The 15,230-nt window shown below is 34.6% G+C and overlaps 3 protein-coding genes across 3 annotated transcripts in view; all 3 read right to left on the bottom strand.

The window, feature by feature from the left end:
- Nucleotides 1–2,816: 2,816 nt before the first annotated feature.
- Nucleotides 2,817–3,573, bottom strand: LOTGIDRAFT_104858 (hypothetical protein; the record flags this gene model as incomplete). The annotated part of the gene is made up of 2 exons (XM_009057360.1): nt 2,817–3,003; nt 3,395–3,573. 2 exons carry the CDS (start codon nt 3,571–3,573, stop codon nt 2,817–2,819), a joined length of 366 nt encoding a protein of 121 aa, XP_009055608.1.
- A 414-nt stretch (nt 3,574–3,987) lies between these two features.
- Nucleotides 3,988–5,377, bottom strand: LOTGIDRAFT_104973 (hypothetical protein; the record flags this gene model as incomplete). Its single annotated transcript, XM_009057359.1, has 3 exons — nt 3,988–4,095; nt 4,645–4,910; nt 5,197–5,377. 3 exons carry the CDS (start codon nt 5,375–5,377, stop codon nt 3,988–3,990), a joined length of 555 nt encoding a protein of 184 aa, XP_009055607.1.
- Nucleotides 5,378–8,984: 3,607 nt separating this feature from the next.
- The window catches only part of LOTGIDRAFT_153474 (hypothetical protein), a gene marked incomplete at both ends in the record, with an annotated part of 7,435 nt that continues 1,189 nt past the window's right edge, over nt 8,985–15,230 (bottom strand). Inside the window, 7 exons of the mRNA XM_009057358.1 lie at nt 8,985–9,016; nt 9,070–9,104; nt 11,048–11,066; nt 12,787–12,909; nt 13,196–13,531; nt 14,297–14,602; nt 14,767–15,075. Of these exons, the coding sequence (XP_009055606.1) occupies nt 8,985–9,016; nt 9,070–9,104; nt 11,048–11,066; nt 12,787–12,909; nt 13,196–13,531; nt 14,297–14,602; nt 14,767–15,075 (1,160 nt within the window). The remainder of the gene's footprint in view (nt 9,017–9,069; nt 9,105–11,047; nt 11,067–12,786; nt 12,910–13,195; nt 13,532–14,296; nt 14,603–14,766; nt 15,076–15,230) is intronic.

Raw genomic sequence — 15,230 nt, 5'->3', positions numbered from 1 at the left:
TGGTGGATAAAGTCAGCTGAACAGGTTATAACATCCATAGCATCACCTTCTATAACTACTCTATTAGTACTTGGTGGGTTAATCTTAACCATATCTGGTCCATCTACAATAGATGAAACTTTTCTGAAAACTAGCAGTTGTTCTTGGTAATGTTTGTGGATTATTTGTTTGACAAATGAATCCGGTGTCCACGACCCCTTTAATATCATTTTCCAAACATAAGTTTATTTTTTTTTATTCATATTTATATCGTTTTTCTTCATTTCATAGGAGATTGTAAAATTGTATTTTTGTCTTGAAAGCCAGGACCATTAACACAATTTCTGTTTAGATTTCGAAGATGTTTATTTTAGTTCTCTGTAGCCATTCAACAGTTTACAGATGATCTTAATGTTGATCCGTTATTTTTCTGTACTTCGAAAAGATGTCTTACATTTCTAAAAAAGGGTAAAGATGATGTCCACTATGTTGTTTTAAGTATTTATCGAAGCTAACTTTTGCGTGGGCTTTTTCTTACTAAAATTGTTGACAAAAATATCATTAAAAGTTACTTTTTCATTTACTTACAGTTGACAGTAATGTTGATTTGTTGACTGTGTTGTTTATTATTATTATCAACATTGTTTACTAAACATGTATAAATTCCAGCATGTTTTCTGTTGATATTAGTGAGATTTAAAACACCATTATTAGTAGATATTAAATTATTATCTAGAACAGATCCTTTATACCAGTTTATATTACATGGTGGATAACAGTCAGCTGAACAGGTTATAACATCTATATCATTACCTTCTATAACTTCTCTATTAGTACTTGGTGGGTTAATCTTAACCATATCTGGTCCATCTAAAATTTAACATAACAGTTCGGATTCTAATACAACGAGTATTTGAATATAGGTAAGCTACCTTCCTCTGATATGTCGACCATAAAGTATCGTCCAAGTCGTCAAGGATTGTCCCTTAAACATATTTCACAGAATGGGGCTAATCTTTCACTTACAATTTTCACTCTTATTCATGGTCCATCCTTTGGGTGATGATAACAAAAACTCTTCAAAATTCATCTGGCAGTTACAAACAACTATGGCTGGTCGACCAAGCAAACTCACCAATAGACTAATGGAGATGGGGAGAAAACCATACAGAAACTCTTTTATACTTACAGTTGACAGTGATGTTGATTTGTTGACTGTGTTGTTTATTATTATTATCAACATTGTTTACTAAACATGTATAAATTCCACCATGTTTTCTGTTGATATTAGTGAGATTTAAAACACCATTATTAGTAGATATTAAATTATTATCTAGAACAGATCCTTTATACCAGTTTATATTACATGGTGGATAACAGTCAGCTGAACAGGTTATAACATCCATAGCATCACCTTCTATAACTTCTCTATCAGTACTTGATGGGTTAATCTTAACCACATCTGGTCCATCTATAAGTAAACAATGTGGGTGCTGAATAGATAGAAGGTAGTCTGATAAGTTGATCTCCAGGCGTTCAAGGTGTACACCGGTTTCGGATATTCAATTTGATTTCTGAGTATTTAACAGTCTTAACATATTTCTAATCGTATTCCAACCTGGACAGTGTATCATATTCAAATGGATTTCTGAGTATTTGACAGTATTAACATATTTCTTATCTTATTTCAACCTAGACAGTGTATCATTAATTGGATTTCTGAGCATACGCTTTTGTGTTGGAACAATAATATCTCATCTGACTATAGAACAAATTTAAAAGTTTCTTATCAAAGGACAAGAAAACAGATGTATGATAAGTTTACATGGACAGCATTCATATATAAAAGCGTCGAATATACTTACAAATGACAGAAAGATGGAAGGTTTGAGTTTTATTCTGAACTTTACACGTGTAGTTTCCACCTTGACTCCGACTGACGCTTCTCAATTGAAGAGTATTCGAATTATTAATGATATTGGCCACATCTAGAGGTTCTTTATACCATGCTACCGGACAAGTTGTAGTGCAGTTGGCAGAACACAGTACTGGTACCATGCTATCTCCTTCTAGTACTGGATTTATTTGTAATGGTGTAAGGGTGATAACAATCTCATGTTTTGACAAATCTATAAAAGAAACAAAAACTATGTTCAGTCTAGGATTGACGATCCCGGATTGAAACATTATCATTTCCTTTAAATTGCTTTTTGAATAATTTTTGTTTGAAATTAAAAAAAAACTCAAATAATTGTATTGAAATACATAATAGTGAACCAGCAACAGTAGCGGATTTTGGACTTGTCGGGCCGTAGGCAAACGAACGGTAGAGGGACTAATTTCTCATTTTAGGGAGAGGGCATGGTGTGATTACAATTTTATGGCTGGAAGTTTGCAATCTTTCTTTTCGGGAACAGATTTAATCAGCTCAGCAGCATCAATCGTATGCACGATATCATCACCATTAGGCTCAAACAATTTAGTCTATTTTCACACATCACGCTCTTAGTAGGACAATTTTTGATGGGCCTGCGGAAATTAAGTAATTGTTTAGTAATTTTTACTGTTACAAAATTGGTCATGGGCCGAAAGGCAGCTGCCTAGTTTGCCTATAGGTTAATCCGCCTCTGACCAGCAATAAAAAAGAACACACCTTATATTAATAAAAAAAATTGGAAAACATTGTAAGGACAGACAATATGAGAAATTAAATTGTTTGCCAGAAACCTACGTTTACGTTACGTTACGTTACGTTTACTTTTTGTCACAAGTTAATGTAAAATATACATTGTTTATATTTTTGCATTTAGATTAAGGGAAACAATGGCCAACTAGTGCTAACAAGTACCTTCACAGATCACTCCAGCATCTTCTCCATGATTACAATCATGTGATCCAAAGGCTGGGCTTTCACATCTACCTAGGAGAGGCTCAGTACCAACACAATGCATTTCATCCAACCATATTTTTCCAGAACCTCGTCCATAAAAAGCCTTCTGTTTTGCTATGGCTTTCGTCGTCGACCTAGAAGAAAAATAAATCGCGTGCATGGTAGAGACATTGACATCCTTCTAATGTGATGAAGAAATTAGTAATTCCATAGAGGACTCATCCTTGAAAATTATTCACGGTTACATCAAAGTATAATTAAACTGTAGGGTGTAAAAACTTAGCTTATAATCATCGTGATCAAAGTCGTATGACGGGGTATCTTCGAAGTAAATTATTCGGACTAAACAAAATTGTGTTTCGTAATAGGTACTTATTCACGACCGCTTACAAAATAACAAGGTGCATGTTGTCTTCTGATTTTATCCAGTCAGTTATTAAAAGTTTCTACTTGTGCTATAATATGTTCTGTACAACAAGTTGACACACACTGTCAAGCTCAAGGGCGCTAGGAATAAACACTTACATGATATATCCTAATTGTCGACAAACAACATTGGCTTCGAGTTGTCCCCAATTATCATCACATACAGTTCCCCATTCACCTCTGTAATAAATTTCAACTCTTCCTTCTCTTGAATTTGATCCGTTGACGAGTCTCACATCAGCGAACCATTCAGAATTTGAGGCCGCTGAAAGAAACATAAATAATAAACAGATCATCGTCGTTAAAATCTTGACCGTGGTTCACTTTATTATCATGTAACTTTTCATTGCGATGAATTTTACCAAATTCTAACCTGGGGGAGTTGTCCCATACGAAACTAATAAAATTATTGTGTCCTGCATCTGCCTGTACCAAAGTCTTGCAATCTTGATAACAGATCCTAGATAACGTAAGTTGTTTTTCTAGTCTCATATGAATGATTCTTTTTATCTTTTTTCTTTCCTGTGGTTTTAGTTCAGAAAATATCTCTCAGACAGACTGTGATGTAACCGTTAACTTCCATAGATCATACTTCCTCTAAAAAGGAACTGGATTTTGTTTTAAAGGCTTTGCCGAAAAATTTTAACTTTTGAGAGGTATCAAAGAAAGCATTTTTTACAAAGCATTGGCCACTAACCTGTGCTTGGAATTTTAACACATGATTCAACATCTTTAGCAACAAAATCATCAACAGCTATATCTCCAGTGTAGCTGCCACCACGAACACCTTCTATTAAAATCTGGAAGACCATTAGATAAAATTGGCGTCGAGTGATGCAAATATAATGTAAATCATAGAAATGTAAACATTGAAACAAAATATAATCGAGAAAATCTAATTACAACTATAAAAGCAACTAAATACTGAAACAAGAATGGCAAAATTTATCGTTTACACTCAATCGTCTTCTTATCACAAATTCTACAAAATATAACCTCTCTCACTAAAAGTTCACCTCTAGCTTTCCCATACCCATACCATATGAACCGAAAGAATGAATTGCCTAAATTAAAAGGAAAACTATCTCTTAGAATGAACATAACTAAGTACTTGTTCACAAAACTAATTAGTCAGAACAAAATTTACACGTTTTTCAATAATAATTTAAGAGAGAAAACATGTTTCTGATATATTGTATAGTCATGACACCAGATAAGACCATATCATGATGATTATGATACTCGTATTAGCCACCTTAGAGAATTTAAACTTATTGTTTATCATAAGTCAGATAGCATTCCCTTTAAGCAAGCAACTGTATAAATTTCATAAACTATCTGAAACTCACATAAAAATGCTCCGTTGGCAATACTGGAAGAAGAATCTGTCCCTTTTTCCAAGAATTTCCTTGGTTTCCCGATAGGAACCAAAGTTTAAACTTCTGTAACCCTTCTATATCTAACGAGACAGTCAGTGACCCTATTGCAAGGCCATACATGTGGTACCAAAATGTAAAACATGTACTTCCTCTTGGACTTAAAAATCTCTCACTTTTTAAGATGGCCCTGTCACCAGTTTTACGTGGTGAGGATGTCTCAATGTAAATATATGAACCTGGAAATGTAATTATTCTAAAGGTCAAAAGCTACTTAGGAAAAAAAGTGTTTAAAGGTACAAAAGAGCCTTACATAAAATATGTACTCAAGTAACTACACACTTTGTTTTTATGCCGCCACAATATTACTGTAAGGAGCGACAACTCTGTATGAGAGATTGTAACAGACTCTGAGTCAAATTTGCAGCTCAGCACAGCACAGTACGAACGCCTTTTCGGTGTCATGGGAATATAAAAGCGGAAGTAAATATGTCAGTGATTAAATTTAAGACAAAAAAATACCACTAAGATTCATATTGGTATGGTCGTCTCTGGGTCCTGTATCACTGGAGGAAGTGGAACCGGAGTGACGAGTCCAATCAAAAACATCTCCAGACTTGGTGTTTGACCATGTACAAAAATTCTTGTTGAAGTCACACGCTGCTGCAAAAAAAGGGTAAAAAGTTTGTAAAAAACATAATAACATGTCGCTATGAAGGCTGGCTTAAAAAATAAGAACTATGAAACACTAATTTCAGAAAATTGATATCATCTCGTCCGTCCGCGCTAATAATAAAAAAAATTGAAAGGAATTAGATCCCATGGAACTAAAAATTATCAATTTACCTCCCGCCCTGCAAAGATCCGTCAATCGCCAACATACAACAATGCAAAGTATCCATCTAAGAGCCATGGTGATAGTGAGTTGAATTCTACACTGACAGTATTTTATACTATTCATTTAGGAAGTATTTAAGTGCCCATCGGAAATAATGTTCATAAATAAATCGAGAATTTTATTGTGTTTCAACATGTCGTAGATCGTTAAAGTGACTGCTTGTTCTTATTTCTTCATTTCATTTTTCGTCGTCTTCATTAGCCTACATGGTGTAGAAAAGTATGACGCAAGAACTTTGTCTGTGAAATTTGTGCCTTTGGAAAGAAATGACAAGCCTTCTTCTACAAGAAAGCACAGTTCAATTCAGAAAGAATTTGCTCGAGTGTCGGCTTTCCGATGAAGCGAATATTTCCCTTTTGAGTTTTTGAGTGCAGTCAGATCTTCGAATTCACAACAATGACCCCCTTTCACAAACTTTTGTGTATTGATATTTCATTTAATCTGTTTTTAACATTTTGGTCTTGCCCTTTAACGACCATAAAAACAAAGTAAGATACAGTTTAGCCTCGACAAAAGAGAAACCCAAATCTTAGACAATTACTATACCCATACATACCCAGCTTATCTGAAAGTTCATTAAAGTAACTAGCTTATGTATCTTTAAGCGGAGATGGTTTTCGGAAATCTTTAATGAATTTCGGCGAATTTTATGTAAGTGAAGTAACCTCTAAGTTATGACATGATCTCTAATTATATTAGACGAAGGAATGCAAATATAGCACTCAATATTTTCTGAAATTTTGGCAAGCTTTCGACAGCCGCCATAAGCATTTTGTATACCATAGATTCAAGCGGTAGGGGTCATATCAGACATATGCCATTTCGGATGTTGTAGAAAAATATATAACAAGTCTGATTTAAAACAGTGCTGTAATGGTACAGTCCATAGTGACATTAACAATTTCAATCATCAGATGCAAAATTTTATGTTAGTTCAATGTACATCGTATGGAAACTGATTTTCAATTGGTCTCAACATCATCAAAGCAATGGGAATCGTTGAAAATAATAAACGGGTGAGAAATTTGTACCACTCTCAAGAAAAACACCAAATGATTTCAAATAGCTAAGTTGTAACATATTGCATACACGGGAGGTACTAGGCAATTTATATTCAATTGATAAGGTTAGTGTTCGCCAATTTACACGGTCTCTTATGAGATAGTCGTCACGAGTTTGAAATAAAGCTAAAACAAACTTAAAAATACAAAATGTGTTTATTACAGACAAGGATTACATCAATGGAAAAACCAAACATGATTTCAAAATAGACAAATCTCACATATTATTGAAAACTGGACGAAAGATTGTTACAATTCAAGTTCAGCTACGAGCCTGAACCTCCATTGTTTGAGTAATATAACAGTAACATATTACCAAAACAGATACACACAAGGTATCAAAGATGTTTACATGAAAGGCAGAATCTAGTGAACTGTCGACAAAACTAAAATATCCGTTGCTCAAGAGTGTTTGTGTTTTAACATGGCTACACATTGCCGGTTACTTTACTTTGCTGCATATTGACTTGGCTGTATATTGTCGGCTTTTTAACTTGGCTGTATATTGGAGGGTTTTTTAACCTGGCTGTATATAGGTGGTTTTTTAACTTGACTGTATATTGGTGGTTTAGAAGAGTATTGTTTCTCTCCATCGATGATTTGACCAGAACTGACGTAAAGATCGTTTTCTATGATTTCCATTTCTTCTGAAAAAAATCAAGTCTCTGAATATTTAAGATATACTACCTCTTAAGATGACAAAAAAATGAAATTTTACAACTTGGTTAAATTGAGTCTCTTTTCATCAGTCGACTTACCAGGTATACGACAGAATCTCTCTATAATCCAATAAATCAAAATAATAAAGTACTAATCCATTAAACTTAGTAATTTTGAAACATGCTTATAAGCGTGTTTCAATAATTATTTAGTTCAATGGATATATCGACTTATATATAGAGATTCTATTCTTAAGTCATGGCATCTGTATGACAGCTAGTCTACAAGCTAGATGTCGTAGAATATGATAATTTCGTATGGAGGAAATATGGAAATATGAAAATACCATTACGTTCATAAACGTACGTTCCAATCCAGTCTTAAAATGTTTCAAATGTATTAATACCTTGCTGTTGTTGGTTTGGCGATCCTGAAAATATCGTATCTGAACTGACGTAAACGTCGTTTTCTATGATTTCCATTTCTTCTGAAGTAAAATTAAAATTTAGCTTTGCAGCTTTTCATTTATAATTAGTGTTATAGTATACTGTACTCGCGCTCGTAGGGTACAGGGGAGCAATTAAAAGTTATAATGGTGGAAAATATTGTCAATTTTGGAGGGAATTACTTAAATAAAACGCTGTCTGGAGTTAAGAGGTTGCGTGTATAGCTGCATCTTTCATTTTGTACTGGATGGGCAAGTACGACAAATGAAACGGAAAAATAGAAAGACAAGAGATTCATCAGTTTCCTTCAGACCGTGTATATACTTATTGCCTTGTCATCCGCGTTTTTATAAATGTTGTAGTAACACCATATGACTCACAACACCACTCTCCAAACGCCAGAAGGTGAGTCACAGCCCAATGCAACCTCAACAACATTAAGCTTCAGTTAACTATTTGGTTGCTGGTTGCAAGAGTTTGGAGAACACGGTGAGAAAGGCAACTGTTTCAACATTTTATGTCTTATATCAGAAGGTTGAACGAGGTTAAAAATTACCATTACGTTCATAAACGTGCGTTCCAATCCAGTCTTAAAATGTTTCAAATGTATTAATACCTTGCTGTTGTTGGTTTAGTGATCCTGAAAATATCGTATCTGAACTGACGTAAACGTTGTTTTCTATGATTTCCATTTCTTCTGAAGTAAAATTAAAATAAATCTCTGCAGCGCTTCATTTATGTTTATAGTATACTGTACTCAGTGCGTCAGTGTGGGTACAGGAGGGGTGGGGGGTGGACTGCGCCCCCATTGTACAAAATCCGACTGACTGACGTATACCTCGTTTTCTATAACAACTGGTTTTGGAGGATCTGAAAAGAATTTAATATACAAACATATATGTAAAAATCATTCAATATATGTTATCTAAATTGATGTTGAAGGCGATTTCTTTTTAATATATATGAATTTTACCGGTACGAAAGTAGTGTGGACACATAAAAACTAACATAAAGTCAGGCCAGTATCGAAGCACAGTAAACGTATATGTTACGGACAGATAGCGTCCAATGTTGAGTTCGAAAACACGATAATAAAGGAGCTCATTTAAATTTAAACTATGGTCTAGTAGAATAACAATCCAAATCTAAAAAAACTTTTCCAATGTAAATTAAAATGTAGATGAACCATCATCGGTCTTTCATTCCTTCAAAATTGATGCGGTTATAAGTTAAAAAAAGCTCAGTTTTTCAGCCAACATTGAAGGGGACTTCACGCATGCCTAGAACAATAAATGATATTTCGAATTATGGGGATTTTATGAAAATTACGTACCTGTACCTGTATTGTGAGTGTCCCTTTCTTTGTCACTGAAAAACAAGAGAAAAAATAAGTTATAGATGTGATCTTTCCTTGACAAATATTGGATTAGACATTTATATTACATTCGAAACATACATAAACAAATATTCAAAGAGGTTATTTGCTTAATAATATTGCTCTAAAAGGAAAATTTCCAATATGGATTTAACATTGTGAAGATACCGTGTATAAAATAAGCTGGATATCTGTGTTTAATATCCGAGTAATTAAAAATACTCAAGATTACAGTTCGATAGATAGTGAGTTCTGCACGTTCAATAAAAATAATATTTCTTAGGGCCATACTCGTACTTATACTTTGACTAAAGTTGGTGTCGAACTTGAAGTATGCCTACTGAAACCTTACAAAAGTCATGCTTAGAATTTACTTTCAAATATATAAAATGAAAGCTGTGGTAAAGTTACCTCAGGTTGGTGACTTTAGCTAAACTTTTCATGTTTTATACACGAATTGGAGAATTATTTAGATAAATCACACTGTTTAATAGACTTTCACCAACAACCATAATTGTCAAAAATCGTTCTAATTTAATTAGGGGATTTAAATAATTCCAGATTAGTTTTTGGATAGGCATAGATTTTCAAAGGCAGATCATGATACATATTCCATCAGTGTTACAATTTTTTTATGCATCTGGGTCATTTCAGTCATTTCAGTAAAAGGGGTTGTAAAGAGGTTTTCAACAGTTTTATTTGTATCGGGGATACTGTGGTTCGTTCTATTCTACTAAAAATAAGTGTTTGATGACGCCGATAATTGCAAAATATGCTTAATCACATCAAGTTATTCGCAATGAGTAACGTCATCATACACTTTGTTTAGTGGAATTGCAGGAACCACAGATTGAAAATCGGAATGGTGTAAATTGATGCTATATTGATCAAATGAAGGCAAAATCTATCACGAGAAACAAAATTATATTTCAAGGAAGGTAACATCTATCACGAGAACATTAATAACAGTTCAAGGAAAGTAGTATTTATAACGAGAAGCACAATAATAGTCACAGAAAGGTAACATATATCACGACAAACAATATAACAGTTCAATGAAGGTAAAATCTATCACGAGAAACAAAATTATATTTCAAGGAAGGTAACATCTATCACGAGAACATTAATAACAGTTCAAGGAAGGTAGTGTATATAACGAGAAGCAAAATAACAGTTTATAGAAGGTATTATTTATCACGAGAACCATAATAACAGTTTCAGAAGGGTAATATCCAGCACGAGAAACAAAATAACTGCTCAAGGGAGGTAACAACTACCAAAAGAAACATTTCATAGGTGGTAGCATCTATAAGAAGATATGGCAACCTAATATACGCCCACTGGAAGCTTTTATTTTGAATAAGAATTTTTGGCAGTAACAATTACCAGTATATAATATTCTACTTTCAGTCATACACTTCTTTTGAACTTTTTGGAGCGATACTGAATAATATTACAAAGTTAGGTCAAAATCTAGCAAGGATCGTGCCTTTAAGTGTTTACGAGCTAAAAATTGAAATCGCTTTCAAGAACTAGTTTATTTTTTTTTATTTTTAATAGGATAAATCATTGGGTGATAACGAACACTATCGCCAAGTTTCGTCAAAATCAGTCAAGAATTGTGCCTTCTGGAGTGTTTACGAGTAATTGTTGACGGGTGAAATACGTATATAAATATAATTTCAGATTAGTTAGAAATAAATTGGGGGTGTAAATACCAGCAACTTGCACACCGCCATCCCCCCCCCCCCTTCCCCCACCCCTCCTTGCACCCATTCCCTCACAGGCGCCGCCACAACTCTAGCGTAAAAAATGGGAATGGAGGTTGTCAGACATAGCAATTTTGTGCCAGCTTCCTTCTTGTGAATTGAATATATCACTAGAGCTTGTCAATTGACCTGTATTAAAGAAAATTAAACTTTGTTGAGAAAATTACCTTGTACTGAATGGTTGACCTGAAACGAGATAAAATCGCGTTTATTTTATATTTTACTTCCCGGTAAGATTAAATACAACCCTTTATTATATCATGAAGAGGGTATTTCACACGGGAAATGTTATGCTCTTGTCTTTTGAAAATGCATTGAAATTGAAAAACTGTAAATAATATTCCTTGTATATCAGGAAGAAGATGCACTATTTCAATATATACACAAGGAAAAAAGTTAAGCACGTCCTTAAACAAATCATGATAGTTTTGCACCAAGTTTTAATAATTTAATAAATATGGGATTTTTGAAAAGTAAAATGTGCCTTTAATAAAGTGGAGTGAACAAATCATGACAAAACATCTCGTGGAGAACATGAACCGCACGTGCAGTTTGCTACCCTTGTGTTTCTCAAAATGCAGTATCTTTTGTCACTTCTATTGGTTTAATTGTCTCATTCAAAATCGATCTTTACTCACACAAAGGGACATATGGCACGTAGACGCTTATCTGATGCCACAAGATGGCAAATAATCGGTATGCACAATGCAGGAATGTCTTACAGTGCAATTGGACGGAATCTGGGTTATAATCACACTGTTATTAGTCGTCTGGTCAATAAACATCTTCAAACTGGCGCTGTGAAGGATCGACCCAGATCAGGAAGACCCCAAGTGACCTCACAGAGAGAAGACAGGGACCTTCAGCGCCTTGTTCGTCGGGAACCCTTTGCAACGAGTACTCGTCTGAAAAGCCTATGGCTGCCAAATCGTCGTTTCAGTCTAAGAACGCTCAGAAATCGGTTGAGAAGCACAGGAATGAAAGCCAGGAGGGTAATTAAACGCCCTTTGTTGACAGATCGCCACAAGACAGCACGTTTAGCCTGGTGTATTGCTCGTCAGAACTGGAATAAGAGGTCTTGGAGACGTGTTCATTGGTGTTCAGATGAAAGTCGTTTCCTGCTCCATGTAACAGATGGCAGAACTAGAGTGTGGAGGCACCGCAACACAGCCTACACTCCTAGAACAATCAGACCAACAGTTCCATATGGTGGGGGGTCCGTTATGATATGTATCTCCCATGACTGCAAGTTGGATTTGGTCACCATCAGGGGTAACTTGACGGGACAACAGTACATCCGTGACGTGTTGCAACCGATTGTGGTTCCTCATTTTGATAACCACACACTTGCGAGTCGACCACAATTCATGGACGATAATGCTAGACCACATCGTTCACGAGCAGTCAACGATTTTATGAGGACCAGTGCAATTACAACTTTACCATGGCCTGCTATGAGTGATTTAAATCCAATAGAACATGTTTGGGATTTCATTGGGCGACGAGTACTAGCACGTGAACCTCCTGTTCAAACTCTTCGGCAACTGGCAGCAGCACTGCATCAAGAATGGCGACAATTAACATTAGAAGAGGTTCGACGATTCACTGGAAACATGAGAAACAGGGTACATTGTGTCATTCAAGCACGCGGAGGTTACACACGTTATTGATGTTTTGAACTTTTAAGGTCAAAATGAAAATGATAATGAACATTTCATGTTCAAATTGTAACTCTTACCTCTATCTGTAAATTCTGTAGCTCCATACTTTTTCATGTGTTAAAAATGTCAAAAATGAGTACCTCTCTGCCAATGTCATTTCCAATATTAAATCTCAAAGCAAATCTATCTCAAATGGTCTTCTGGGATGTGCTTAACTTTTTTCTTTGTGTATATCATGCTTTTACCTGAATTTCGTCTTCTGATTGTAACGAAAAAGATGACAACCACCAGACCAATTACTAGTACTGTAGCACCCACTGCCACTCCGATTATTACTGTGTCGTCCAATCCTCTCTTGGTACCTTGATCTTTAATATTGAAATATTGTTACATTTTATTAAAATAAAAGTACAGTGCACGATTATGACATAAAAAAAACATGAAATATAACAGATAGTAAAGCTTGATGATAATGATGCCTTTTTTCTCTAATTTGGAGTATACAATTTCAGATTTAGATATTTGGTCTTTCTGAAAAGTTGTAAGGATGATGAATTAATTTATTTCAGCCGCTAAACAAGCTTTTTAAATGACAATATCCAATATCACTCAACGGATTGCAATTATACAGATATACATAATTAGAACACATACCTTCGTAAACTGTTGGTGTAACATTTTCAGCTAATAGCAATTGAAATGTTTCACGAGAACATCCATATTGGTTACATACTTGACAGGTATAATTTCCTTGATCAGTTATATTAATTGATGTTATAGTTAATATAGTTTTTATACCAGACGCGTTTACCAGAATTTCTGTTGACTCTGTTATAGTTACTCTGCTAGAATTTATTAATTGCCGATTCTCATGATACCATGAAACGTTTAGAGACCTGTCGTCCAAATATTCTACACTGAAAGTCACATTAGCTCCAATGTTATCTGTTCTATCTGTTTTTGTTGATCCATAGAGAGTTGGGGGTGTTGCTGAAAAAATAACTTTGTTTTAGTTTACAGTCAACATACACTGATTCAATTCGCTGTATTTATCAATGCCCTGTTCTCTCATTCGCAGACAACTTTTGAAGAGGATAGGTGAAAACCAATAGATTTGATCATTCAAGCAAAAGTTCCGTAAAATCCGCGTTGAATTTCATTAACAAAATATTGAAGTAAGCAGGGCGGTCTATATTTCCTATCTCCAACAAGAAAATACAAAATTTCAAAAAAATGTACCTAAGTAGTGATCTTAAAGGTTAACTCAATTATAAAATGGTTCAAAACTTTCGCTGGGGACCTACAATGGGCAATACAAAAAAAGATCCCGGGAAGGGCCCCAACCTTTTTGGGTCCACGGCCCCCACTCTTCAACTTGGTGAACGTGGGCAAATGAAGCAAATCTCACAAAAACAGTGAAGTGTGACTAAACAGCTATTTGATATATGTGGGAAAATTTTGATTGCACAAAGTGAACAGCGTGAACCATAGCATAATTACTTTATTTCACTGTAATTTAAGCTATCACACTAGCATAAAGCCTTTATTTTGAAAACGTAGAACTCATCCATCACATAACAAAAGTGGATATACGGACTAGGATAGACAGTATGTATGATACTACCAAGAATGCAAGTGTTTTGTAGTAATATGACATTAACACACCATAAGAGTTACCCGTTTAAATAATTCCTCAAACGAGTTAACTGAATTTATTAGTTGAGCATTTGCGATATAAAAAAATTTAATACTTACTTGTAATTTTAAGTGTGTAAGAATCATAATGTTCTTGAAACGAACAATTCCATATACTACCATTATCTCTGTCAAAGTCTACAGATTTTATTGTTAATGTTTGATTCACTGAATCACATGAATTAAATTCATAATAATTGTGTTGTTTGTCAACAGAACAACCATTAGTCGGAGAACTTGACGCTATATAAAAATAGCAATCTTGATCAATTCCTTTTCTATACCATGAAACAGCAACTGTACTAAAACAAGTAATATCAAAACTATTCCCATCTATTGGTACATCAGTTATAAATGTTGGATAAACTAAAATAAAGAACAGAAACAAAGCTACGGTACTCTTGAGGTCAATGCCGCTTCGATCTATCTAGAAGAAAAGAAGTGTTACCCGTTACAATAAGCGTGAGCTATAAGTATGCACTTCAAAGACTCAAAGATACTTTTAAATACGATAGTATTATGATAGTTACCATTGACATGTAATTGATATTGACAAGACTCTGTTCCAGCTTGACATTGGAATACAGAACTATTATCTCGATAGTAATCGACTTGAACGATGGTCAGATTGTATATATGGTCACATTTAGTAGCTTTCAGACCTTTCCAGACCTCGCTGGTTCCGATAGAACAATTGTTCTCGCCTTCAGAACTGTAATTAAAGTTCAATATTTGTCCGAATTTATACCACGTAACTTCGGTCATTTCAGTTGTACAGGTTAAAGTAAACTGTTGACCATGAATTGGTGGTTCTGGTACCACGGTGATAGCCGGCACATCTGTAACATCGAATGTATAAAAAAACAAATATGACAATTATATTACTTTCAATAGAATAAAGCGTAAAATAAATAAAGCTTTCGTTGACCAGACTTCGCCTACTTCACATTGAGTTGTAAGACGCACTCATGAATGCGGAAAGGGCTAATTTGTT

The sequence above is a fragment of the Lottia gigantea genome (genome assembly GCF_000327385.1).
Source record: "Lottia gigantea unplaced genomic scaffold LOTGIsca_3, whole genome shotgun sequence".
Taxonomy (NCBI): domain Eukaryota; kingdom Metazoa; phylum Mollusca; class Gastropoda; family Lottiidae; genus Lottia; species Lottia gigantea.
The sequence above is the reverse complement of the archived record's forward strand: the minus strand, read 5'-3'. Positions and strand labels throughout refer to the sequence as shown.